The 27,627-nt window shown below is 41.0% G+C and overlaps 2 protein-coding genes across 6 annotated transcripts in view; one reads left to right on the top strand and one right to left on the bottom strand.

The window, feature by feature from the left end:
* PIGF (phosphatidylinositol glycan anchor biosynthesis class F) overlaps positions 1-5,244 on the top strand; it is a 36,758-nt gene extending 31,514 nt beyond the window's left edge. Inside the window, exon 6 of one of the 2 annotated variants that reach the window (XM_003908600.4) lies at positions 4,699-5,244. In XM_003908600.4, the coding sequence (XP_003908649.1) occupies positions 4,699-4,812 (114 nt within the window). In that variant the 3' untranslated portion in view covers positions 4,813-5,244. The remainder of the gene's footprint in view (positions 1-4,698) is intronic. The other variant, XM_009184144.4, reaches the window with a different exon arrangement.
* RHOQ (ras homolog family member Q) overlaps positions 2,081-27,627 on the bottom strand; it is a 41,666-nt gene continuing 16,119 nt past the window's right edge. For 2 of the 4 annotated variants that reach the window (XM_017947502.3, XM_017947503.3), the window contains 4 exons: positions 10,012-10,176; positions 9,607-9,702; positions 6,190-6,290; positions 5,369-5,934 (listed from right to left, as the gene is read on the bottom strand). In XM_017947502.3, coding sequence (XP_017802991.1) covers positions 5,835-5,934; positions 6,190-6,290; positions 9,607-9,702; positions 10,012-10,176 — 462 coding nt within the window. In that variant the 3' untranslated portion in view covers positions 5,369-5,834. The other 2 variants (XM_031655543.1, XM_003908598.4) reach the window with 2 other exon arrangements.

Here is a 27,627-nt window from a genome sequence, read left to right as displayed (position 1 = left end):
ACGCCTGTAATCCCAGCACTTTGGGAGTCCCAGGCAGGTGGATCACGAGGTCAGGAGATTGAGACCATCCTAGCTAACACATTGAAACCCTGTCTCTACTAAAAATATAAAAAAAATTAGCCAGGCTAATTTGGTGACAAGCACCTGCAGTCCCAGCTACTCGGGAGGCTGAGGCAGGAGAATGGCATGAATCCGGGAGGTGGAGCTTGCAGTGAGCCGAGATTGTGCCACTGCACTCCAGCCTGGGCGACAGAGTGAGACTCCGTCTCAAAAAAAAAAAAAAAAAAATGATGATTGCTTTATAAGGGTAAGGGAATAGTTCCTACCACTTCCTACCACACAGTATAACATATTACTCATTAACTATTTGTTCTAAACTGCCGATTCTACTTATTACATAGTAGTGACAGTGACCGAAGAAATACTGTTCGTGTAAGTTTAATTTTTTCAAGTTAAAACATGTAATATACAGAACACTGATACATGGTACTTTATAGCTTTCATGACAAATTTTAAGAGATTACTTCAGCCTTGCATTTTAAGTATAGTAGGTACTTCTGTCCCTGTTTTGCAGATTGGGAAACGGAGGCTCAGATGTTAAAATGAGCTGGCCAAGGTCACTTAACATCTGATGTACCACTTATTTTTTAAATAGATTTTTCTTCTTTGTGGTAATTTTAATAATTTTACCCACTTGAGTTGTAATATATTTGATTATACACCATAGGTTGTTTCTTCTATTTACTGGCTAAAAAAAATTTAAATTTATAAAAAACTCTCACTATATTGCCCAGGCTGGCCTCCAGTGCTTGGGCCCTTGTCATTTTGGTGGCAAACACTTGTGAATGACTTCCTTTACATGAATGCCTTTGTTCTAAGTTTTCTATTTTCTTGAAACAAAATAATATAAAGCCATCTCAGATTACCATAATTTAAAGAAATCTTTATAGCACTGCAGCTGAATTATGTGTTTAATAGATACTACTTTTTAAAAAAATCCTATTTGTGGCATGAAGAACGTTGAATAGAAACATTTCTATACGTGAGATAAGGAAATAGTTTTAAAGGAAAACCTTAGGATCTAATTATGAAAATACATGATTAAGCTAGGATTTACAAATGAATTCTGTTGCCATAGTGTAGTTTTAAAATTTTTAGAATAATTATAAGAAAATCAGTAGGAAATTGCTTGAGGAATAGTTCTTAGTGGGCAGCCTCCCTCCTTTTGCTGTTTCCTATTTTGATAATCTGTTTTGATTTTCAAAAATCATGAAAACTGCCCTTAAAGAAATTCTTGAGTTGGAGTCTCTCTCTGTCGCCCAGGCTGGAGTGCAGTGGCATGATCTCTGTTCACTGCAAGCTCCGCCTCCTGGGTTCAGGCCATTCTTCTGCCTCAGCCTCCCTCAGTGGCTGGGACAACAGGCGCCCGCCACTACACCCGACTAATTTTTTGTACTTTTAGTAGAGATGGGGTTTCACTGTGTTAGCCAGGATGGTCTTGATCTGACCTTGTGATCCACCTGCCTCGGCCTCCCAAAGTGCTGGGATTACAGGCATGAGCCACCACACCCGGCCCCCAGAAATTCTCTTTTAAAAAATGACATTGTTAAAATTAAGAAATTACCAGTCCTCAAAGCCAGTCCACATTTTAGTTTGCTGATGGCATGCATTTCTTGATTTACATAACATGAATAACCAAGCGTACCAAGCTGTAACCCTTCATTAGACAAAATTTTTTAACATTTCATTTTTGGCATTCTGTTGGCGGTGAAGTGTGGCAGCTGTTTAAAGAATGTGTGTGGTGGTATGTATGCGTTTGAGAACAAAGAGCCATACTGAAATTACAAAATGATTAAAGTACAATTTAGTAACCCAAATTGGAATCTAGCTGGGATTCATGAGGGATTACTATTCTCCCCATACTTTAACAGGGAGCTGTTTTAACAGAGTATAGGGACTCATACTTTGCCAATGACTAGTAGACTCTCAGTGTAAACAGAGGAAAGAATATTATCCCAAATGTTTATATAGGGTAGTAAATGAAAACTACTAAGGTAAAAAGTTCAGTGCTTTACGTAGATAGTAAACTATGCATAGTATTTTATTTGTAACCCCATGTGTTAAGAAGGGACACTGTTAAAGCAACAATCATTTAAAAGTAACAACCAACAAACTGGTATTTAATTTGGTATTTTAAATAGTTAAAAATCAAATGGAAACACTGTCTAAAGTAACTAAGATAATTCATAACAAAACCCATTAATCCAAGCTCTACTTATTGTAAATAGAATTCACCATGAGCTAACCTAAAATGTACCTGTGGAGATAAAACAAGAGTGTAAGTTAGCAAAGTATTAAATAAGATTTCAGGGAGCCCCTAAATTTATTTTTAAGAACTTTAGAACTAATTCTCTATATGCAAACACTGATTAACTCAAATTTCTTGTAAGTGCATTCATACATGGCCTTGTTTGAGGCAGTGTATTTGTATTCACTAGCAAAATTCATGTCAATAAAATATTTTTGAAGCAGTTTTATTTCCCAGATATTTCACTAGTTTAAAATAGTCATTTCAGTGATTAATCTGATTTTCTATTGAAACCTAAGCTTTTAATGAAGACATGCATCTGAAAATAAGGCAGTTTTTCTCTAGTCTGCTTATTAATAGAAAACAAATCTTTGGTTTTTAGTTGAAGTGACAGGAAGGATTTTTGCAAAAAGACTAAGGAACCAAAGCAATTAAAAAGCTCTTGATAAGCAATAGGGAACTCCAAACCCATCAAGGTCAGTAGAGTACCTAAGGCACCTCAGCTTCAGATGCGACAGTCATCTTTGCTTAGAGTTCTGATAATCTATATACATGATTTTTACCATCTCAAGAATGTGAAACTGAAAAAGTAACGTCCAACAATGATTACTGTGAATAAGAAAATTATTGTGATAAATGGGAGAGACGTTGGAGACCTCTGTTCTACCTCCCATATTTATAATGAGGAAACCAAAGCCCAGTCACGAAACAGGTGACACCAGTTTGTGTCAACAAATTCCTAATCTGTTTCTGTTAGGGCAGGACAAATTCTAGACTTTTAACTTTGAATGGCTAGTAAACCAAGTGTGAAGGGTTTCAGAGATATGAATTGGAGCCCCCCCAAAAAAATCCTCATAAATCCCCAAAGGCAAGTTCGAAATGTATAATAGTTTACTGTTGTAATTCCTTTATACCATGTGTTGGACAACTTAGCTAATATGTTAATTGATTTATACAATTCCTTTCAATTTTATCTAAAAATAGCAGACCAAAATTAAATAAGAAAGTTACATAAGATTCCATTTGAGCATACATAAGGCCATGATACTTAATGTGAACCACCATTTCTTGGAAGAAAGAAGACATCCAAATGTCTGATGCAGAGAGAAAGTTCCTGGCCAGTCATCCAGTAGACTCTCTCCACTCTTCAATGGAAAGGTGATGCTTGTATTTTTAAAAATCTCTACAAAGCTCACATACAACAAGACAGTACATCCTAGATTTGTGACTGATACGAGCATTTAAGGCTGTCATTTTCAAGTATAAAAGTTTAGTGTTCCATTACCCAATCTGTGCAGTAGACATAGCTATAAGCTTAAGTCATGTGAATTAACAGAAGCCCACCAAAGACATTTAAAAAATTATAATTTAGGCAACAGCAAGTTTAAATGTAGGAAAGGCTAGAAAAAAATGTGTAGATGAGATTGTTTCTCTAAAATGCATTAGGTTGTTCACAATGAAGCTTTGTCTAACACCATTATCTGATGCATGGCATATGCAATAAGGCAGATCCACAGCAGACCAAACAAGGAAGCTGAATTAGGTAATAGAACTAGTAATTAAGATGGTTCACCTCTAACACAGTTCTGTGGCCTGTTCCCCCCAGAGAAAGATTAGAAATGGCTCCAGTGTACCAAATAAGCTTCACAGAAGAACATGAAAATTTTTCTCCAACTTTTTTTTTTTTTTTTTTTTTAAGCAGAGCCTTTCACTTAGGGACCAACACATGCACTGCTTGTAGATTAAATAATTCAAAATTAATTACTTCTAGCCTAATGTAATATAGCTGGAGAAAATGGGTCTCTGGAAGCCGGTATTTTGTTTAACTTACATTCTAGATGTGTATATAAGTTGTCATTCTATAACTTCTGCTGTGGTTCCAACATCTATATCTGAAAGGTGGAAGCAGCTGTTCTGTTACAATTTTCACGTAACATGCTTGGATTCTAGGTCTTCCCTCTTTAACACAACTTAAAGTTTCTTGTGGTTTGGTCAACATACACAATTCTCATTTCATTTGATGTACACAGCCAAAGTGGGAATTTAAAAAAAAAAAATTACCAACTAGTTCAGAGAGCTAAATTGAGTCCAGCATTATGGCAAAGTCTGACCCAAAATTTTAATTTGTAATTTTAGCATGTGTCTCATGCACTTTGGGGAGCATCAAACTAAATCTACAATTGCCAGAGCCTTGTTACAGTTTAATGCACATTAACTAAAATGTGTACATTTTTAGTGTTCATGATAAATGCAATTATGACCTTATTACACTTTTGGCATTCTTTAAGAAAGCACATTAAGCTTTAATATAGAAATATTTAGGTTACACTTGTGCTCAAGTAATAATAAAAACATTTGTTCTTTTTTGATCTCATACATTCTCTCCTCAGGTATGGCCCATCTCCTGTACGCTTGGAGCGACCTTTGGCTACGTGGCTGGCCTTGTTATTTCACCACTCTGGATATACTGGAATAGAAAGCAACTTACGTACAAGAACAATTAACTGGAGCAAAGGGAGATACTTCTTTGTGCAGATTCTGTAAGGGCTGTGCAGAAATGTGTATGGTCAAAGCCAAGCAGTTCCATTTACAGCACTGTTTTTTATGTAGTTACAACATGATGTGATTGTAGCTTTTTAAACTATGAAACCCCTGAGAGATTGTACCTTCTAGTCGAAATAAAGTATTTATAATAGATTGTGGCTTCAGATGCTGCTTACTGCTTCTTAAACCTTTAAGGAACATTCTTAATAACCTTTATAGAATTCTGAGGACAGGTTTTGTTTTCTTTCAAGTTTTGAACTGCTTCATTACCTATAAAAGGTCTGGGTATAGCTGTAGCATTTCATTTGCTTTCTGAGAGAAATGGACAATTTCCTTGGCCACTGAAGATGTTTCTCACGTAATTAAACAACAGTTTATACATCTTGATCCTATTCTTTTTTTTACAGTGTGTTTCTTTGGAGTTAAAATGGCTATGATAGCCTCATCAAAAACAGTCTTCAATCCCTTCTGGGTTAAAGCTGAACATTCCACATAGCAGCATGCTCCTATCTGGGAGGGAGAAAAAAAATCACAAATATATAAAATCATGTTTATACAATTGGCATGACATAAACACATCATTATAAAGAAAGTTATACAGCTATGCGAAAAGAATACGTTCATCGTCCATGTTCATAACCCCCGAGAGGGGATTTTAAAATACTAGTGTATGTCCTTCCAGACTTTCTATGAAAAATTATTTCATTCACCACATATTTACTGGGTATCTACTATATGTCAAGCACTGTTTAGGTCCTGGGGATATGTCAGTGAACTGAACGAAAGAGCAGAGTCCCTGCTGTGTGGCGTCCACATGTGCTGACATCTGCTGGGTGAGAGGCACACGGGAGGGAATACAGAGCAGATGGTGGCAAATGCTGTGGGGAAAAAGCAGAGTGAGGGAGGCAGGGAGTGCTGAGGACAGTGGTAGTGGGGGTCGGGGGAGGCTTCTCAGTGGGGAAGTTTGAGCAGTGAGGGATACCTAGGGGAAGAGCTCCAGGCAGATAGATCCTGATGCAGGAGCATGCCTGGAGTAGTCAAGGAACAGGATCACACTGAGAAAGTGGTATTTGAGCAGAGACCTGAAAAGAGTGAAAGAATCAATCATATCCATAGGGAAGAACATTCCAGGCAGAGGGAGCAGCAAAAGTACAAAGGTTCTCAGAACTTTGAGGGAACAGCAAGGAGACCAGGAGGCCTGGGGAACAATGAGTAAGGCAGAGAGGGAACAGAGGCTTGTAGGCCACAGTGCGGACTTTGGCGTTTAATCTGAGCTGGGGACCGGAGGATTCTGAGCACAGCGGTGACATGATTGGGCTTACATTTTGAAGACTTACCCTGGCTGCTGTGTTGAGAACAGATGACCATGGGGCATAGGCAGAAGCAGAAAGGTGAGTTGGAAGCTATTCCAGTAAAGCAGGCCAGAGATGGAGGAGGCCTGAACCAAGTGATAGAGGGAAGAGATAGAAAAAAGTGTCTGGATTCTGGATATGTTCTGAAGGTATGTTGTGCCAAAGGCTAGATGTGTGGTATGAGAGAAAGAGCAAGGGCAAGTATAACCTCAGGCCTTTTTTCTTTTTTTTGAGACAGTTTCACTCTTGTTGCCCAGGCTGGAGCACAATGGTTTGATATCGGCTCACCACAACCTTCACCTTCTAGGTTCAAGCGATTCTCCTGCCTCAGCTTCCCGACTAGCTGGGATTTACTAGGCATGCGCCACCACGCCCAGCTAATTTTGTATTAGTAGAGATGGGGTTTTTTCATGTTGGTCAGGCTGGTCTCCAACTCCCAAACTCAGGTGATCTGCCCACCTCAGGCTCCCGAAGTGCTGGGATTACAGGCGTGAGCCACCACGCCCAGCTGAGGGCTTTTGACCTAAGTAACTGGGAGGACAGCCTTGGAGAAAGAAGAATCATATCTTAGATATGTTAATTTTGAGATACTCAGCCACCTAGATGGACTTGGTGAGTAAACAGCTGGATGACCAAATTGAGAATTTAGGAAAGAGGTCCAGGCTGGAGATGGAAGTCTAGGAATCTCTGGTTGTAGACTGTGCAAGCCACAAGACTGACAAGCTCATTTAGGCCTAGGGAGGGTAGCTATAGAAGAAGACATCCACAAAGCTGAGTGCTCATCCCTGGGGCCCTCCAACCAGGGACTAAGGAGGTAAAGAGATGGAGCAGAGTCCAATGAGAGGGGAGAAAAACCAAGAGGCCAAGTGAAGAAAGTTTCAAGAAGGACGCAACTGTGCCAAATGCTGATGAGTCTAGAAATGAGATCATATTGTTTTGCAACTACTTTTTTCCCTTTAACTACATAACAAATATGAAATCTTAACAGATATTTTAGTATGAAGTTTTAATAGATTGGAATTTCTGCCATTATAAACAATTCAGCATCTTTGTAGCTCTCTTTAAGCACATCCCTAATAATTTGCTTTTATTATTAAATATAAATGGGCAAATTATAATTTTATATACGAGGTACAAAGCAATATCTTCTCTATATATACATATACACACACACACAAGTGAAATGATTAAATCAACATAATTAACATCTATCACCTTAAATACCATTTTGTGTGGTGAGAACATTTAAAATTTACTCTTGTAGCAATTTTGAAATATCCAGTCCCCCCCCTTTTTTTTTTTTTTTTTTTTGAGAAAGGGTCTCACTCTGTCATCCAGGCTGGAGTGCAATGGCACTATTTTGGCTCACTGCAACCTCCACCTCCTGGGCTCAAGTGATCCTCCTGCCTCAGCCCCCAAGTAGCTGGGACTACAGGCATGCGCCACCATGCCCGGCTTTTTTTTTTTTTTTTTTTTTTTTTGGTGGAGATGGGGTTTCACCATGTTGTCCAGGCGGGTCTCCAATTCCTGGGTTCAAATGATCCACCCACTTTGGCCTTCCAAAGTGCTGGGATTACAGGTGTGAGCCACTGCGCCCAGCACCACCATTATTAACTATAGTTAGCATGCTGTGCAGTGTATCTCAAAAAAGACATATTCCTCCAGTCTAACACTGTACCCTTTGACCAACATCCTAATGATTTGCTTAGGATAAACTCTTACATATGGAATTGCTTGATCAAAAGTGTCCATGATTTTAAGGATTTTGCATATTGTCAAGACTGCTTTGATTCAACGACCAGTACAACAGAGAGTCCATTTTACTACACCCTTGGAATAGCGGGTATTATAATTAATTTCTCATTTTTTGCCAATTCTATAGGTGCAAATTGAGCTTACATTTGACTGCTAATAAGTTTGAACATATTTCCTATCTTCAGTGGCAATCTGCATTTTGGGGGGTGAATTTTTCATTGTTAGCCCATTTTTCTATTGGAATCTGTGTCTTCTGATTAACTCATGCAAGAGGTTCCTGTATACTAAGGATGTTAACCCATTTTTCTGCCATCCATCTCAGTTTATATGACTTTTCATTTTATTTCTGGCATTTGATGTGGTATTAAGTTTTTATGCAGTTAAATCATTAATATTTTCATTTATGACTTTTATCTTTATAACATTTAGAAATTCCTTCTCTCCCCAAGATTACAAAATTGAATACATGGAATTTCTGAAGTGATTTGTTAGTAAAGCCATTTATTTTTTGCTTTAGGAAAAACTGTCCTCCAAAAGTTTTCTTGCTTTCTTTTGTCTCCTGATATTACATTTTAAAAGACTATATATGGGCTGGGCGCGGTGGCTCACATCTGTAATCCCAACACTTTGGGAGGATGATGCAGGCGGATCATGAGGTCAGGAGATGGAGATCATCCTGGCTAACACGGTGAAATCCCGTCTCTACTAAAAATGAAAAAAAAAAAAAATTAGCCGGGCGAGGTGGCGGGTGCCTGTAGTCCCAGCTACTTGGGAGGCTGAGGCAGGAGAATGGCGTGAACACGGGAGGCGGAGCTTGCAGTGAGCTGAGATCCAGCCACTGCACTCCAGCCTGGGCGACAGAGCGAGACTTCGTCTGAAACAAACAAACAAACAAACAAAAAAGACCATATATAGATTCTGTTTCCACAAAAGTCCTATTGAAATCACAACATGTAAAAAATAGAATCCAATGATGTTAAGGCCAAATGGGAAAAAAGGGGAAAAAGTAAACCTAGCCTTGGGGCACAAAGGAAGATAAGCTACAAGGTACTGCATGCATCACTGTTTTATATATACTTTTAGAACTTTCGTATTTTCTATCCTTTTTTCATAAAAAGATTGGAGAAATTTCAACACATTTCTTTGCAAACCTAGTCATCATTTTTTTGGTTTTAACCACAAATTTAAACTGTCATCCTAGGTGGCTCCACTGTCTAACTCAATGAGTCTTAAGACAGAGCTGATTTGGCACAGTGCAAATGTTTAAGTAATGAAGGGTTGAAAGTAGTGACATGTATTTCCGATGCTTTTTTCCATATGTGACGTTTTAGGAAAATAACATTGGCAATGTAATACAGGTGTTAAGAGCCTCAGCCCAGGAGTCAGGCTTTGGACTGAAACCCAGCTCTGCCATTTATTACCTGCAGGATCTCGGGCTAATTATCTGACATCTCCAAGCCTCCACTCTCTCTTCTGTATAACTGGGGAAACAGACCTACCTCACTGAGTTCATACAAGGATTAAATGAGATAATGCATGTAAAGCACTCAGCACAGTGTCTGGCATACAGTAAATGCACAATAAATGTTAGCTTCTATTGTTAGCATCTTTTACATTCATGCTTAAATTCTGTAAGTGTTCCATTACCTCTTTTGCTAGTTTCTGTCCTTGTTCCACACATATAGGTTTTTCTTTCATATCATTCAGTCTTGCTAAAGTTTTGGGGTCATCTCGGAGATCAATCTAATTAAGAAAGGTCAATAATGTCTGATAATATTACAAATCTTTAAAGAAAAATCAAAGCATGTAATCCCACTTAATCCCCACATACCAAAAAAAGATTAAACAAAAGAACTTAATTTTTAAAAACCGGGAATAGAATTGCTTTCTTTTGGCACAATTTTTTCCAAAAATATGATAGAACTCATTAACTTGCAGTTGAGATTAAACACTTATATGATTTGCTCAGCTTTGGGACTGTTCATCTGAGAGCAACCCCTAAGGCAGGCCAAAGAGCTTATCCTAAAATGAGGAAAATCAAACTAGACATACCTGAGTTCCTATTAATAAAAAGGGTACATTTGGTGCGTATTCCTTAAGTTCCGGTACCCACTCCTCTTTCACATTTTGAAATGAGGCTGGATTTACCACCGAGAAGCATATAAGGAAGACATCAGTCATTGGGTAAGATAAAGGCCTCAGACGGTCATAGTCTTCCTAAGGAACAAAGAAAAGCCTCATTATGTATTTACATTTCTGTTGTTTACTAATAATATGTATATTAGATTACATGGTCAAAGATGCAAATTCAGGACTACTCCACTAGTGGAATGTATGGCACTCTATGTAAAATCAGATAACTCTGTTTTTGTTATTCTTCCTTGTGAAGTTCTGAACACCCGTGAGGTTAAAAAAAAAAAGGACAGTATCATTAACAATGACAATGAAAACTTTGGAAAAATACATTATGATCACTAATGCTGTCACTAAAAACATTTTTAACTAAAAAGTTTGCACAAAGAATTGAATATAGCTAGACATTGCCTAAGTATTGTAATTTATAATAACTAATACATACTGAATATTTACTGTGTGTCAGGCACTAGTCTATATGCTCTCTCATGGATTACTTATTTAATCCTTATAACAACAATATGACACAAGTACCCTTAATCCTGACTTTCATTTGAGTAAACTGAAGCACAGAAGTTAAATTACTTGTGTAAGGATGTACAGCCAGTAAGTCAAGGAGCTGAGATGCAAATCCTGCCAGTTTTTACTCCAGAGTCTATACTCTTAACCACTATACAGCTTCACTGAGACCTTCAAGCTTTACTTTCCTTGTTTCTATAGTTTTATTAATTTTGTGTGTGTGTGTGCGTGTGTGTGAGAAAACTTAAAAGAGAAACATATACAGTAAATCCACCAAAATCCTCCTTTACTCTCCAACTTCCATTCCCTCTACCTAATATTTTCATGTTTATTCTTCCAATTCTTTTTCTATGCATGAATATACCAATAACTGTACATGTTCGTACGTCTGTATATAAAATGAAATCATGCAGTACTTGTTGTTCTGCACTGTCTTTGTCTTGGACATCTTTCTAAATTAGAATACGTTAGACTACTATATCATTTTACACTGTTGCTTCAGAGTCCCCAGAACAGCTATACTCCTGATGGTTATTTTAGTCTCTATCACAAAAGGCAGTGAATATCCTTTTTTGCATAGACTATTTTATGTGACACAAAATTCTACTTATTTACATTCTCGAGAGTGAACAGAGTCCGGATTCCATTTCTGGCATAGCTAGACTCTCATCTGGTTTCAAAGAAACTTTATTTTTAGCCTGGGCCACCTCCCCTCTTAAATGAGTCGCTTCACTACAGAACTACACAAATGTGGAACTAAGGGAATATTAAAAACATCATCTTCCACTTGGAGTTTCAGCAGCAGTATTTCCTCGTGGAACAATTTTCCTTTCATGCAATTTTCTGACATTTTTCATAATACAACTTTCAACTCAAGTATGTTCATGTCTCAAACCCTTGACTGGTGGGTAACCCTTTTGTTTTTCTGGGATGCTTTTGGAGAGCACACCTATAATCTGGAGCTGTGGGCATGAAAAGATTGCTCAGGTGTTGGCTATCACGGGATGAGAGGGGAAACGCCACCCTCAATCTTCTGCAACTTTTATTTTTTAAAGTGGATGCCTCTAAATGGTTTTGATTAAAGCAGTGCTCTGGCGTTAAGAAATTCACAACAAAGAAATCAAATAGGGTGGGTGTGAAACATGTTACACCCCCCCAGACAGTCACTAGAGGAAGACTTCTTGAAATTTTAAAGTGTTTGAAATCAGTTTGTGTTAAACAGTACAATTGGGTGCCTTATATGAAGTTTCTGGGCTCTACTGCCTGTTTCAAACTGCAAGTCCATAAAAGAAAAAAAAAAAAAAAGAAAGAAGCAGTATTTCATCTTAGCATCCCACCCAGCAACTCCACACTTCGGAGCAAACCTGCAGTTGGCATGGCCAGGTAATGGGGTGTTCTCATTAAAAAGCACTCCTCATCCGTATTTAGATTTCCAATTTTCACAGACATAGGAATGGGGAAACTATCCCATAGGATTATGAGGAATAAATGAAATAATGCAACTAAAGCACTCCACATAGCACCTGGCACATCAAAGAACTCTTTCAATGCTTAAACATAAGTTCTTTATCCCATGGGAAACCGAGTCTCTTATTCCTCTGCAAATCCACGCAGGGTCCCCTGAGTGCCACACTTGCCTCAGCTTTGCAGCTCCCTCCAACCACAAAGAAGTCTTTTAGTAAGAAATAAAATCAAAACACACAAAACTCAGGTCTCTCGAGATAGTATAATTTTCAGATGAATAAAAGAGAATGATACATTATTGCTGTACTAATTAGTCACTTAGCCTTAAGACTATTTAAAATGTAACAAAAATGGATTTATATTTAAGAAAGCCAAATTAGAGATTTTAATGGAAATTGTACTTTTCAAGCAAGTTTACCTCCTCAGGGAAACAGAAGTGTGCACTCTTTCTCTAGTGAGAGATGACAAGAAATAAAAACTAATTGAATGCCATGTTCTCTAGAGATGCTTCACAATATTAATCCAAATATTTTACAGAAGGTAAACATATTGTACAGATTCCTTTCATAACCACAGTGAATTCTGACTTTCCTCCGTGAGAGACATGTGGGCACAAAGGAGGACAATTAGACCAATCATTTCTAGATATTTCTTAAATTACAGGTTTTGTTTGAATAATTAAAATGTGAAAAACTGGGGCTATTACAAAATAAAACACACACGTATGTTTAGACCTCCCTGGAGAGAAATTTACTTCTTAAGTCTGAACTATCTAAAATGAATTTCTTCTGCCTATCATCTCTGGCTAAATAATTGGCAGTTAGTGGCTGGGCGTGGTGGCTCGTGCCTGTGATCCTAGCACTTTAGGAGGCCAAGGTGGGACTCTTGAGGTCAGAAGTCTGAGACCAGCCTGGCCAATATGGTGAAACACCATCTTTACTAAAAATACAAAAATTATCTGGGCATGGTGGTGCACACCTGTAATCCCAGCTGTTCGGGAGGCTGAGGCAGGAGAATCACTTGAACCCAGGAGGCAGAGGTTGCAGTGAGCAGAGATTGTGCCACTGCACTACAGCATGGGCAACAGAGCTAGACACCGTCTCAAAAAAAAAAAAAAAAAAAAAAAAGCAGTTAATACAAGAATGAGACCTTTCTACTTCTATCCAGCTGAGTAATTAGAAGTCTAATAATAGCAAATTTAGAAAATAAATTATCCCCTGTGCATACTGTACCCTGTATCATATAAAATGTTTTATATCCATCACACAGTATCCTGAGTGAATTTAATATGAAATGTGGGATTTGGGAATGAATAAGTAGAAGTGTGCAGAATCTTTCATCTCAAGCCATGTATTTTATATTTGAGAACACAAAGAAGTCAGATTTAGAGCAACTGCCCTTACTTTTAAAAGATCAACTTATCAAAGTCACAACTTCTCACAGCCAACTCTCCAGTGTCTTCCTAATTAACAAACCAATTATATTTTAGTTCTAGTTTTAAAATGTAGGTATTTAAACATTTCAGCATGGTAACTAGAACATTCTCAGGAGTAGAGAAAAGTGTATTAAAGAAAACTGTTCAACATCAAAACAATGAAAGAACTGGTGAGTTTAGTCAACATGGCTGTTGGACTGCATGGCAGACTCTTTAGCTTCTTACTAACTGGCTAAGTACCAGAAGTATCAAGTTTTTAAGTGTGTTCTGGCAGTTTAGTGATCAGGCTCTCCCTCATTGAAGAGTCCTCGATATGTGATAATGACAACCTTACTTCAAAAATATCACACACGGCCAGGCGCGGTGGCTCACACCTGTAATCCCAGCAAACTTTGGGAGGCTGAGGTGAGAAGATTGCTTGAGTCCAGGAGTTTGAGACCAGTCTTCCCAATGTGGTGAAATCCTGTCTCTACTAAAAATACAAAAATTAGCTGGGCATGGTGGCACATGCCTCTAGTCCCAACTACTCAGGAGGCTGAGGTGGGTGGATCACTTGAGCTCAAGAGGTTGGGCCTGCAGTGAGCCATGAATATGCCTGGGTGACACAGTGAGACCCTGTCTCAAAAAAAAAAAAAAAAAAAAAAAAAAAAAAAAGAAATCACACACTTACCACCTGACAAGAATCTGCAAACAAAAAAACGAAAGAAATGTGCTCTGAGAGGAAACAAAAGCTCTTCCAATGCCACAGAGAAATGTAGCCAACGACCATCAGCTGGAGACCCCTTTCTGTGTGCAGCTCAGCCAGCAGTGCCCATGAGCCTCTCACTTCTGCACCGTTCTTTGTCCCCTTCATGTGGACCTGGGTGCTCCCTCCTACCTTAGTGATCTCTGTTTAAAATGCATGTTTTTAGGATGGGTATGTCTATTTTAAAATACATATCCAAAACATATTTTAAATAAAAACACTCATATTGGATGATTTACCTTGTGTCATGCTTTGTTAGCTAGAATGCTATCATGTGTCATTTAAAAGCAATCAGTAAAGATTTACTGAGACTATAGCCCTCTGGAGCTTGCAGTTTAGTTGGGAATTCAAGATATAAACATATAAAAAGACAGCCATATACAACAATAGGAGGGAATAAAAGTGTAAGCTGGAGCAAGTGAATATAGAAATGCTTAATTTAAGAAACATTACTAAGCACCTACTATGTGCCCAGAACAGTGCTAACTGCAATAAATAAAGGAGGGAAGGATGAGATTCAAATAACATCTATTTGCAAAACACCTTATAAACATTTACAAAGCTCTCTCATTAAGTATCTGTATGTTAAAAATAAGGCAATGCACTCGAATGTGCAGCAGTGCCCACAATGTGCCTGGACACCACTCCAGCGCCTTGCAGACCTCAAAGCCACAGCCCAGAAAAGGAAACTGTAGGCTGGTGTGGGAACATGCGTCAGGTTAGCACCCAAGAGGAATAATTCTGATAGGTGAGGAGATACACACAAACGCATAACGGCTTTCACTCTTAGGAAGTTCATGGTAAGGTAGACAAGATGTATATGAACATGATAGTACAAGTTAGAACAGTAATGAGAGGACACTAAAGACTTCTTGGAAGAGGTACTTGAGTGGGTCCTTACAGAAGAGAGAGAGCTTGAACGTATCCAATGTGCTAGCAATGCGACTTTGGCCCAGTCCCTTATTCCTTAGGGCCTTAGTTTCTCTGTCTGAAAAATGGGAGACTGTCAGCGACAAATGCTTTGAAGACCATAAAGTACTATAGGAATGTATTGCAATCCCAAATAATGCAGGATAGTACTGTGATGTAGGAAATAGTCATTTATCAAAACCTACTAGAGTTTTCCTCTGTAACAACCTAGAATGAGAAACAACCTAGAATGGTAAGTCCCAGCCTTCCAAAATCTAAAGCAGCTTCTAACTACTTAAAACGTATGACAACTAAGTAAGAACATCCCTGAAAAGTGGTGGCTTTGTGGTCCGTGCAGTAGCAATTCTCTGTGTCACTTCCAAGGCACACAGTAGTAATCTTCATATACAACATCTGTTTCTAGCAAGAAGTCCAAAACAGGCATCGGGCTCTTGAAACCCTCAACCCTTCAAAGGGTGCTACACAGAAGCCCAGAGGACACATGTCATGAAGCCAGCTTCTGAGAATGCAAACTGTTTTCTCCTCTATTTAACTTATATATCATGTGTCTATGGTAATGCTTGGTCAGAGTAGCCTATGAAACCTCATTTCTTTTCTTGTCTTTTTTTTTTTTTTTGAGACGGAGTCTCACTCTTGTAGCCCAGGCTGGAGTGCAATGGCACGATCTTGGCTCACTGCAACCTCCACCTCCTGGGTTCAAGCAATTCTCCTGCCTCAGCCTCCTGAGTAGCTGGGATTACAGGTGCCTGCTACCAAGCCCGGCTAATTTTTTGTACTTTTAGTAGAGATGGGTGTTCACCGTGTTAGCCAGGATGGTCTCAATCTCCTGACCGCGTGATCCGCCCACCTCCGCCTCCCAAAGTGCTGAGATTACAGGCATGAGCCACCGCGCCTGGCCTGAAACCTCATTTCTATTGCGTAGTCATTTTGATACTTTTGAGTTCATTTTAACTTTGTGAAATGAAAATATCAGTTTTTACCTCCTTAAAAATAACTCTGTTTTTCAAGGAAGCTGGGTTGGGTCCCTTTTGAAAACACTTTGGTAAGTTTGGTTCAAAACTTACCAGTGATGAGTTTACTGAATTTGCCTACCGCTTCCTACTACCTCCCAGCACTCTTGGACTAAAGAAAATTTGGGGAAGAGAAAGGTTTTTTTTAGGTGCTATAAATTCTTAAGAGGTCACTGTTTTTCAAAAACTTTGCAAACATTTGGTGTTTTCTTTTTTAATTTTCGGTTCAGTTGTGAAATGGTATTTATATGTCACTGGCCTGATTAGCACTTACTAAAAGAATCCTTGAAATGAAAGGTTTAGCTTTTTACTTTTAGCTACTGTCATCTTCATATATTTTGATTTATACTAAGTCAGCCTCCTAATTAATGTACCAATTATTTAGGAGCTAGGGAACCAGATCTTGGGCTTCTTTTCCATTGTGCTTTCCTTTTGGCCACCTGACTGATCGTAACTCCTGTTTAGGTTGGCTGGAGGAAACGGAGAGAAAATTTACATCTGGTGGGGCAGAAAGAAACCAGCTAGAGGACTGGCCTTGTCATTATCTAACTGTGTTGTGATGAAATGGCACTTCCTCATCTCTAAAAGCAGGGCACTGAACTAGCAGATCGCCACGTCACATGATGAAAAACACTCCAACTGAACACTTCTTACCCTTGTGAGCAGCCCTAGTAGCAGATTTAATGTGGGAGGAGGTTCACACTACGGGATAAAAATCAAGTTTTAGGATTCCATTTTATCTAAGCTGACCACCACAAGGCAGAGGATCAAGCCTTAAGCTAAATATGGCCCTCAGGCAAGCTTCACTTCCCCATCTGTGAAGGGAGAATAAATATAGCATACACATGTTAAGATAAATGAGAGAGCCGGTCAAGTGTTTCGAGCTCTTCGGCAGACAAGCCTGACTTTCCAAAAAAAGACAAACCACAACTTCGGAGCCAGTGCTATTTCTTCTGTGCATGGTGAGGTGACTTCCCCAGTTGTAGAGGATTTAGAGCTGAAATTCCATATTGTCTGGAGCTATAATTACAAGTCTCTTGCACTAAAACAGAGGTCAGCTGGCCTAAAGCACGCAGAAAGAAGGTAAATGTCTGATCACATTTCCATGTGGTATACTCCTTTCCTAACTTTTTGGCACACATTTCATGTTGATAGAATATTCATTCATTCACTCCACAAATATCTGGCAAGTAGGTGCTGAGTGCTGTGTATAGACGAGTGAACACAACACAGACCCTGCCCTCATGCCGTGTAGAGTACAGCAGAGGAGTAGGCACAGGGCTCTCAGCTAGGGCAATACCACCCTATGTCTGGCGGGGGGTCATTTCGGACATTTGGGAGGCGCTGTCAATTGTCAAAATGAATGGGGAAGCTCTGCTAGCATTTAAGGGTGGGAGCCGTGGTGCTACATGACCTGTATGAGGAAAACCAGCCCCAGGCCCGCATGAGTGGTGAGTGTACTGCTAGACATTCATAAATATGAAAAACTCCTTTGTGGGAAAACAGCCTGTTGCATAGCAAGAGTGAGGCCATCTTGAAGTAAAACTGCCATGATGACCAATGTTTGATGCCTACAATCCAAGGTGTTCCAGTAGCATAGATAAGCCCTCATAACCTCCCCAGTGGTCATGAGTTTCTAAAAGTCTGAGGGATGATGAGCTTCCTGTGTCTTTACCCTAAAAGCATAGTATATAAAGGATACTTTCTAGAGGTTGGTTGTGAGAATCCACCATCTCTTGGCCTACCTAGACATCATTTCTGTTTCTAAGTCTGTATTAAATATTTCTTTCTGAGAAACTGGATTTGTCAGCCTCTTTCTTCAGCCTCTCAGCTCCCTCGGCCTTTGAAGGCAGGTTTGCATAGACCTGCTCGCCATGGAACACCTTTTATAATTGCATGAATCTAGGACTTGCTTCTGCTGCATATATAAAAATAAAGTTTTTTGGCATAACTTTAGTGCATTTTTTAAACTTTTTCTTTTCTTTCTTTTCTTTCTTTTTCTTTTCTTTCTTTTCTTTTTTTTTGGAGCAGTGTTTTACTCTGTCACCCAGGCTGGAGTGCAGTGGCGTGATCACAGATTGCTACAGCCTTGACCTCCTGGGCTCTAGCCTCCACCTCAGCCTCCTGAGTAGTCGATACTACAGGCATGTGCCACCATGCCCAGCTAGTCAGAAATATTTTTTATTTTATTTTTTTTGTAGAGACTGGGGTCTTGCTCTGTTGCCTGGGCTAGTATCGAACTCCTGGGCTCAAGCAATTATCCTGCCTCAGCCACCTAAAATGTTGGGATTACAGGCATGAGCCATGGCCCTCAGACTTTAATGAATTTTCTAGGAAGGTAATTTCAGTCCACATTGAAGGAGAAAGATTGTACTTTATTTTATTTGAAACATCACAGGAGGCTGGGTGCAGCGGCTTATACCTGTAATCATAGCACTCTGGGAAGCTGAGACAGGTGGATGGCTTCAGTCCAGGAGTTCAAGACCAGTGTGGGCAACATGGCAACACCCCATCTCTACAAAAATACAAAAATGAGCCAGGTGTGGTGGTGTGTGCCTATAGTCCTAGCTACTTGGCAGGCTGAGGTGGGAGGATCACTTGAGCCCGGGACACCGAGGTTGCAGTGAGCTGAGATCATGCCACTGCACTCCAGCCTGGGTGACAGAATAAGACCCTGTCTCAAAGAAAAAAAAGAAGAAGAAGAAGAAAAAGAAAAAACAAACATCACAGGAGTTACTTACCATCACAGAAAATCACATGCCACTGGCAACATTGCTCTTAGCATCTGAGTCACCAATAAAACCTAACTATGTCAGCCAATATTTTTAACTGTTGCATTCATGGTCATTTTACCTAATAGGTGCAGGCCTGATTACTTCATTATGATGTCTGGAGTAGTCAGCCTTGGGAGTTTAGCAATTTAATACTGAAATAAATAGTTTTATGATGAATTACTTTCCTTTTTAGTTCTCCTCCATATCACTGCCAGGACGTTATACTGATTTAAAATTACACGTATAGGGAGGTTATATTATCTACAGATCTCATTTGAGGATAAGTAAAAAGGAAGTATTTGTTATAAAAATGGGAGATGGATCTGATAAAATTGAGGTATCAAATCAGACATTTAACCAATTGGGACAAAAATGACTATAAATGCAAATTGGGGCAGGTGCTATGAAGGAGAGCCAGGTTCTGGGAGAGAGAATAACCAGGAAGATGAGCTTCAGTCTGGGCAGGCAAGAAAGACCTCTCTGCAGGGGTGACACGGAACCTGAGACCCGAGGGACCACTTAAGGAGACAGACAACAAGACAGCGTATGCAAACGTCCCAAGGCAGAAAAGCCCTGACATACTGAAGACCACAGGGAAAGGCCGGGGTGACAGGTGGGGCTGGAGAGAGGGAGTCAGCTTGGACCACCAGGGCCCACCTGCAATGGAAAGTCATTAAAAGGTGAGTCCCCCCCGCCCCATCTCCCCCGCAACCCCCGCAAAAAAAGTCACAAAATTTGAAAAAGATAATCCAGGCTACTTCAAGGAGAATGAATTGGAGGCAGGCAGGCTTATAAGGGGAGAGATTATTATAGTAATTCAGCTGAGAGAAGATGGAAGCTTAGACTAAGGGATAGCAGTTGACGGCTGGAGAAATGGTGGATTTTAGATATATTCTGGATATATCTAGATGATGTGGCATCTTTTAGAGGGATGAGGAAGACTGAGGGTAGAGAAGCACCATAGGGAGAGAACTCAAGAGGACAGTTTGGGATGTGTTAAGCTTGAGATGTCAAGCAGGTGGTCAGAGGAGGTCTCTGCCTCTGAGTTCCAGAACTAGCTTATTACTATGTACCTCCTTTTAGCTGAACCAGAAGCATCTCAAATTCAACATTTCTGAACTAAATTCACTTCTTCTCAGTCAAAACTGCAACTCCTCCTGTGTTCACCATCTCACTAAAAGATATCACCACTCAATCAGGGTGCACAAGCCAGAAACCTGAAAGTTCTCAGGATCAACCCCTAACACAAACACACACACCAAAGCAGTCACCTGCCCAGCGAGTCTCCCTGTTTCTTCTCTCTCCATATTTCTTCACCTGGGAGCTCCTACTCGTCTTCTAGGCTTGAGTCTGGAAATCACTTCGTCCAGCAGATCTTCTCTGAACCCCCAATTCAGCTTAAGCATCCCCACGCTCCACACTTCTGTGGCACCAGGAGCTTCTCCTGTCATCCTGTTTGTTTACACTGTAATACAATTGCCTCTTTTCTGATCTGCAGCTTCCCCTTCTGCATCAGGACTCCCTGAGGGCAGGGGACTATTGCTCAAGACCTGGCTTATGGTAGCAGCTTATTACATTCCTGCTGAATGAATGATGGTAGCTCACGGGAAGGTGAAGTGAGAAAAGTCAGCTGCAGTCATCGTGCAGGTAGCTTGCACAGTGCTAGCTGCACCTCCTTCACCAGCTACAAAGCTTGAGAAAGTGGATCAAATACCTGAACTCTCTCCAGTAACAGATTAATTTATCTGGCTGCTGACGTCAGTTTCGGCCAGATATCAAATTGCCTCCCATGAGCAGGGCCATTTTTCTGTGGCACACCAATGGGTCCAATCCACCTCCCTGAATAATGTGAGCTCTTAATAGAAGAGCCTTAGACTGAGGGATGCTTTAAGCATTTTAGTTCCTGCTGCTGCTTTTCACCACAACTTTTTCTGCATTGTCTCGACATTTGTCTTATCTAGGTACGGAGAATACAGCTGACTGTCTATCCGGCATTCTTCTACTTCCTCCTTCTTTCCAAAACTCTGATTCAGTTCAGGACCCCCCACCCCTTCTCCACTCAGACACATGCCCCTGGGGACCCTGGCCCCATACTTAGCCATATCGAGAGTCCCTGGTTGGATTAAGCCAATCATTGAGTTTCATTCCCCACTCCTGCCCCTCCCACTAAGTACTGGGTTTTGGAGGGCACATGACCTGGGTTGTCCAATCAGAGCAAAGTATTCACTGGCTTGTCCAACGTAGCTCCTGCCCCGCCTTCTGCTTCTGCAGCTGCTCCCCACCTCCTCTCGCCCACAGTATAAAAAGGATTTACCACTCACTGGCCGTATCTCTACAGCTCATGGAGATTATTCAGGGTCCCCTCTACATAGGCCATTGCCGTGTTTTCTGTTATCACCACCAGGGTCTATGCGACAGCTCGGTCCCAGAACCCTACTTACTTATCTCCAGGACTAGCTATGGAGAGGGAGGCGTACAGACATCCCAGGTCTGACACCTCTACCAGAGCGGCCCTCTCACCCTTTTCAACACTTGGCCTACAGAGGCTGAAGTCCCCCGCTGACATACATACTTGCACACATTCTTTTAATAGACAAAGGCGACAAGCAGCCAAGCAGCAAAGAGAAGACCCCGGTAACTACACTCAGATGAAGGCTGCAGTGCTGCTTTCCTCTGTCCAGATGAGGCAGCCAGAGTGCACAGAGGAGTTAAGCCGTGACCAGCAAACCCATGTGGAATGTGAATACGTGAGCCCCACTCTGCTGGCCAAAGAAACGCATACAGTGCAATCTGCCATCTGAGGATGAGGATGGCTTCCCAGCAGGAGAAATCAGGATGCCCTCCCAGACACGCATGAACAGAACAGGCCCTTGCAAAACCACACACACTTTCTGAGGGGTAGATGAAAATGTTTTGGAACTGGCAGAGCTGGTGGTTGTACAACACTGTGAATGTACTAAATGCCACTGGACTGTATACTTTATTTTTTAATGTTTCTTTTAGACACAGGAGACAGGATCTCACTCTGTCACCCAGGCTGGAGTGCAGTAGTGCAATCATGGCTCACTACCGAGTCAAACTTCTGGGCTTAGGCGATCTTCCTGTCTCAGTCTTCCAAGTAGCTGGAACTACAGGTACGTGCCACCACATCTGGCCAATTTTTTATTTTTTGTAGAGATGGGGGTCTCACTGTGTTGCGTAGGCTGGTCTTGAACTCCTGAGCTTAAGCAATCCTCCTGCCTTGGCCTCCCAAAGTGCTAGGATTATAGGCATGAGCTACCACATCCAGCCTGATTATATACTTAAAAATGGTTAAATTTATGTTGTGTAAATTTCACCTCAATTTTAAAAACATCCACACAGGGGCTGGGTGCGGCGGCTAACGCCTACAATCCTAGCACTTTGGGAAGCCAAGGCAGGAGGATTCCTTGAGCCCAGGAGTGTGAGACCAGCCTGGGCAACATAGGGAGACCCTGTCTCTATTAAGAAAAAGAGAAAAAAAAGAGGAAAGAAATACACACAGGTCCACAAGTGTGCAAAGATATGATCTTGCCTTGCAGGTACCCACATACACGTGTGTGTGTATGCACACATACACACTCACCTCGATTTCTTTGAAAATTCAGAAAATTCTTGCAGAATTACCCTGCAAGAAATCCTTGGAGGCCAAGAGTTGATGTGTTGACAATCAACTTCACAATATGCATTCATCACCACTGAGCACAGCTTATCCTCCTTGCACGGGTTTGATGCCCTCCCCTCCCCCTGCCTGTTCTGTATTACTTCCCTTTATCTTCTTCCCACCAGCTCTGGCCCTTTTATACTACAGACGGTTCCCCCTGGGGCTCTTCCCAGCCTATCACAAAACAAATAGCCTCACCACATTACTACAGCCTATGTAACTTCCCAGCCCAGAAGACTGCCTGCTCATGCTTTCACAGCAACCCAGGCTACCCACTGGGTCTTCACCGTCAGCCTAGGAGATAGGTCAGCTGCCACCACACTGATGAGGAAATAGGATCAAAGAAGCTCACCACCCGTCCAGAGTCACAGGGAGACTCTGGACGGGAGACTCTGGGTAGGAATGAAGCGGGAATGCAATTCTCCTAACAACGAGTGTAGGACCCTCTCCCACACACCACCTCTTTGTTTCAACCAGGTAGTCTATCATGGGTTTCAGACACAGACCTCCGGAGTCTCTGAGTCAGGCTTCCTAGCTGTCTGGCCCTGGGCAAGTTACTTACCTTTTCTGTTTCTTTTATCTATAAAATGGACTACTAATGGAGCCTTCTCTTAAATGCTGGGAAAAGAAATGAGCTAAGGTACGAAAGGCACTTAATACATGTGCCGGCTGCTAATTTATAACCATGTCCACCGAGTAGTGTTCCTTTTCCGTTCAGTTTCAGCAGATTTGGGGCAGAGTAATAAACAGGCAGAAAATGAGAACTGAATGTGAAATTAACTTCAGAACAAACACACTGAGAAATTTTGCTGGTTTAAATAAGTGTGTATGTTTACATGGCAGGCAAGGACTAAAGTTGGGTATTTTATGAAAATACTGAGAAAATAGCTAAACTGATATATCTCAAATACGTTTTTCAGAAAAAATCAATGGCTACTAAGACCTGGGAAGGGAAAAGAGTCAAATGCACATGGACTTTGATGTGGCCATGGAGTCCTCTCAGCCCATTTTGCACACAGCAGGCAGGTTTCAGTGGCTTCCTGTACAATAATGCACACATGTCTACACTAGCATCCTCTGGGTTTCAAGAAGTTCAGACAATCTAGCAGCTCAACTTGATTTCCTACTCTAAAGGACCTAGCTAGGGAAGCGTGCCATTTCTGAAGCAAAGCAAGAGCCAGTGAGACAAAATCAAAGAGAAGCAACAGTACAGATAGAGGAGGAAACTAGCAACAATAAAACTTTATAAGAAAATCACCAGATAAACTGTCACTCATTCGTTTCAAGTATCTATTCTCTTTTGTGTATTCTCATAAAAGCCTTAGAGTCAGCAATGCGACAGGTGGTATCATTTCTCTCTTTCTCCAGGGCAGTGAGGGCAGCAGCTGAGCCCAGGCTCTAGGTGAAGTGGTGAGAACTATCACTGGAGCAGTTGGGCTGGCAGCAGTGGGAGTCAGGGAGTTTCAAACGTAAGAGGTGTGGACCCTGTAGTCTGGTGAAATTGCATAGGAACCTGCTAGGTCCCTGTTCTTATCCCTACCCTGTGTGGCCAGTAAGTGAGTCTTGTCAGAGTCTGTGCTCCATTGCTTGGGCCTGTGTTATGTGCTGCCTGGAAAATCAAATCGTGTGAGTCTCCCTTCAAAGAGTCACTGGCTTAGTAAAGCAACCAGTGAGACACTGGCAGCAACGGGATGTCACGAGAACAGTGGAATGCAGATCTGGAGTCAGAGGGCCTGGCCCGAGGTCCAGGGCAGCCTCTCACTGGCCATGTATGTAATCTCGTTCAAGTCATTTCCCTGTCTCTGACCCTATTTCTTCATCCACTAAAAAAGGGGGGTGCAGAGGGAGGAGTAGACAGTATGACCTACCTCTTTAATGTCATTGTTACGGTCAAATAGGATAAATGGGTCCAAGGAAGCCTCAAATGTAGGCACAGATGAACACAAGAGCCAAGAGCCATTGATGCTAAGTGCCACAGGGATTCAGAGTGGAGAGAATACATCTGCCCTTGACTAACAGAAAAGGCTACGTGGAAAAATAGGTATTACTGGATGTTCTCTGTTAATCTCTCCAACAAGGCACCCATCTTCAGAAGACTATGCCCTTTAGAAGTTCACACTATTTAGCTCAGAGTTCAAGACTGGCCATGCAGTCATCAAACTCCTCTTCCCACCTTAGATTTAATGGCTTCTCCAATGAACGACTAATCTGTAGCCGGAATGAACGTAGGCTGCTCCCGCACCTCCCCGTCCACCCCAGACTCTCCCACGTGCCTCTTTCTGTGTTCTTTTCTTGGCCTGGAATACTCTGTCTTGCCTGGGCCCCTTCCCACCCCAAAACATACACACATACCAACTATTCACTTAGGAAAACTGTCCAGACCCTCCCCCACCGTCCCCAGAGCTGGACGTACTCTTTCCTGCCTGGTCAATGTCTTTGATACCTGTATCAAAGGTATATATACATATGTACATATACACATACATATACACACACATATATCAAAGGTGTATATATATACACACACGTATGTATATATATACACATACATATAAATGTGTGCACACACACATACCTGTATATACATATATATCTAATATATCTATAATAATACATATTATATATTAGATATATATATATAGGGTTTTTTTGTGTGCGTGTGTCTGTGTGTGTGTATGGGGTCTATAGTAGGACACTCTGCTCATTTGAGATAGGGCTACATTTTGAAAATTAAGTTAATGAAAATCAATTTGTAATAGTTATTAGTCATCTGTAATATGGTTTATATTCAGATGACTGAGACACTTGAAAACACCCAAATCTAATCAAGGTGACTGCAATGTAACTAAAGAAAGCTATAATCTAATAGAGTATGTTTTGGCCTATCTGAAAAATATGTTAACTGAAAAGCCATCATCTATACAGACTCTACACAGAGTCTAGCAAAGTAGAAATTGCATAATGATAATATTAGTGTCCACCCACCTCTGTCCAACAGTAAGATAGCGGATGCTGGAGCTAGTGGACACAACAGATCCTGGCCGCTAGAAAGTCATGCTCTCGTATGGAAAGAAAACATGATCACGTGGCCCCTGGACCTGGATGAAACAGAAATCTCCTCCCAGAAATCCAACTCGTTTTGCTCCAAAACCTGTATGCCAAGCAACTTCTTTATGAATTCATCAGGAGCCTGGCCCTGAACAGAATATCCACCACTGTAACTTTGTTCTTCATATTTATGTTTCTAACTATAAAAAAAGAGAAGACTTCAGTTAAATCCCAGCCAACTAAACACATGCATTTATCTTGGACCGCTCTAAAATCCTTTAACATGTACAGTAATTATTTTAAAAAAACATAAAGCCACAAGGACAAAACAAATAGGAAAAGAAATAACAACAACAAAATTTAGAAGCTAAAAGGCAAAAACAAAAACAAAAACAAAAACAAGTGGAACTGACTTAACAGGCCCAGGGAGCCAAATTTGGAGCCAGCAATGAGATGCCAGTTAAGAAACACTGGACTGCATGGCAGACCTCCCTGAGGATCTGAAGGTATGGGAACTGGAAGAGCGCCTGCTTTTGCAGCTGGACTGAACGCGGAGCCACAGGCGAGAGGGTGGAACAAGTTTGCTTTTTAATATCTTATCCCCTTCCCTGTCATGGTAAATGCTCCCAAACCCTGGTGAAAGGCAGATGATACTTATCCTCTGGTAAGGGCAGAACTAGGGCTCCCCAAATGGAAGACACAAAGCCCAGTCGAAGCACACAAGGCCACGGTGGTACACAAAGAAAATTGAGACCCCCCTCCAACACCCTGCTTCTTTCACTTGCCTCCCAGGATGAACCCCTCAGGCAGAAGAGTAGAAGATTCTTTCCTGGATTATATGACCAGCCCAAGGGGGAAGACCAACACCTGCTAATACTATAGGTTCCCCAATAAAAGGCCCCAACAGATCACCCTACAACAGTGGTTCTCAACTGGGGGTGGGGTGAGTGAGGACTGGTGTTGCCCCAGGAGAACATCTGGCAATATCTGGAGACATTTCTGATTGCCATCAATGAAGGAGGGATGCTGCTGGCATCTAGGGGGAAGAGGCTGGGGATGCTGCTAAACAGTGCACAAGACAGCCCCCCACAACAAACAATCCAGCCCCCAATGTCAACAGTACTGAAGCTGAGAAACCCTGACCTACAGGGAAGCTGAGAGTCAACCAGCCCTGCCCGTACATGGTTTCTCATGTGCTCAGTGCCACGCTTGTAAACACAAATAGACATTTGAGAACTACCTGAAAGAGATCAAAATTAGAGACTACACAGAGAGACAAAAACTTTGAAATACTATCATTAATATCCTCAGATAAATTAAAGATGATATACCATCAAAAAACAAACTAGCCAGGCACAGTGGCTCATGCCTGTAATTCCAAAACTTTGAGAGGCCAAGGCAGGTGGATCACTTCAGCACAGGAGTTCAAGACCAGCTTGGATAACATGGCAAAACTTCCTCTCTACCATTAAAAAAAAAAAAGAAACAAACCAAAAACTAGCCAGAAGTGGTGGCATGCACCTGTAGTCCCAGCTACTCAGGAGGCTGAGGTGGGAGGATCACTTGAACCTGGGAGGCAGAGGTTGCAATAAGCCAAGATCATACCACCGCATCATTCTAGCCTGGGCAACAGAGTGACAGCCTGTCAAAAAAAAAAAAAAAAAAAAAAAAAAACACACACACACACACACACAAAACAACTCCAAACCACTTAGAAGATGCTAAAGGAAAAAAGAAGAACATCCAGAGAACAGGAAAAGGCACTGTAAAATTAAAAATAGAATAACATTTCTAAAACACAATAGAAGGGGTAGATGATAAACTTGAGGAAGTTTCTATTTCTCCCCAAAATAAAGAAAAAAGACAGAAAGGAAATATAAGACAATTAGAGGATCATTCCTGCAACTCCAGCATCTAAACAGTAGAAG

The sequence above is a fragment of the Papio anubis genome, chromosome 14 (genome assembly GCF_008728515.1).
Source record: "Papio anubis isolate 15944 chromosome 14, Panubis1.0, whole genome shotgun sequence".
Classification (NCBI taxonomy): domain Eukaryota; kingdom Metazoa; phylum Chordata; class Mammalia; order Primates; family Cercopithecidae; genus Papio; species Papio anubis.
This window is presented reverse-complemented; position numbering and strand designations above follow the sequence as displayed.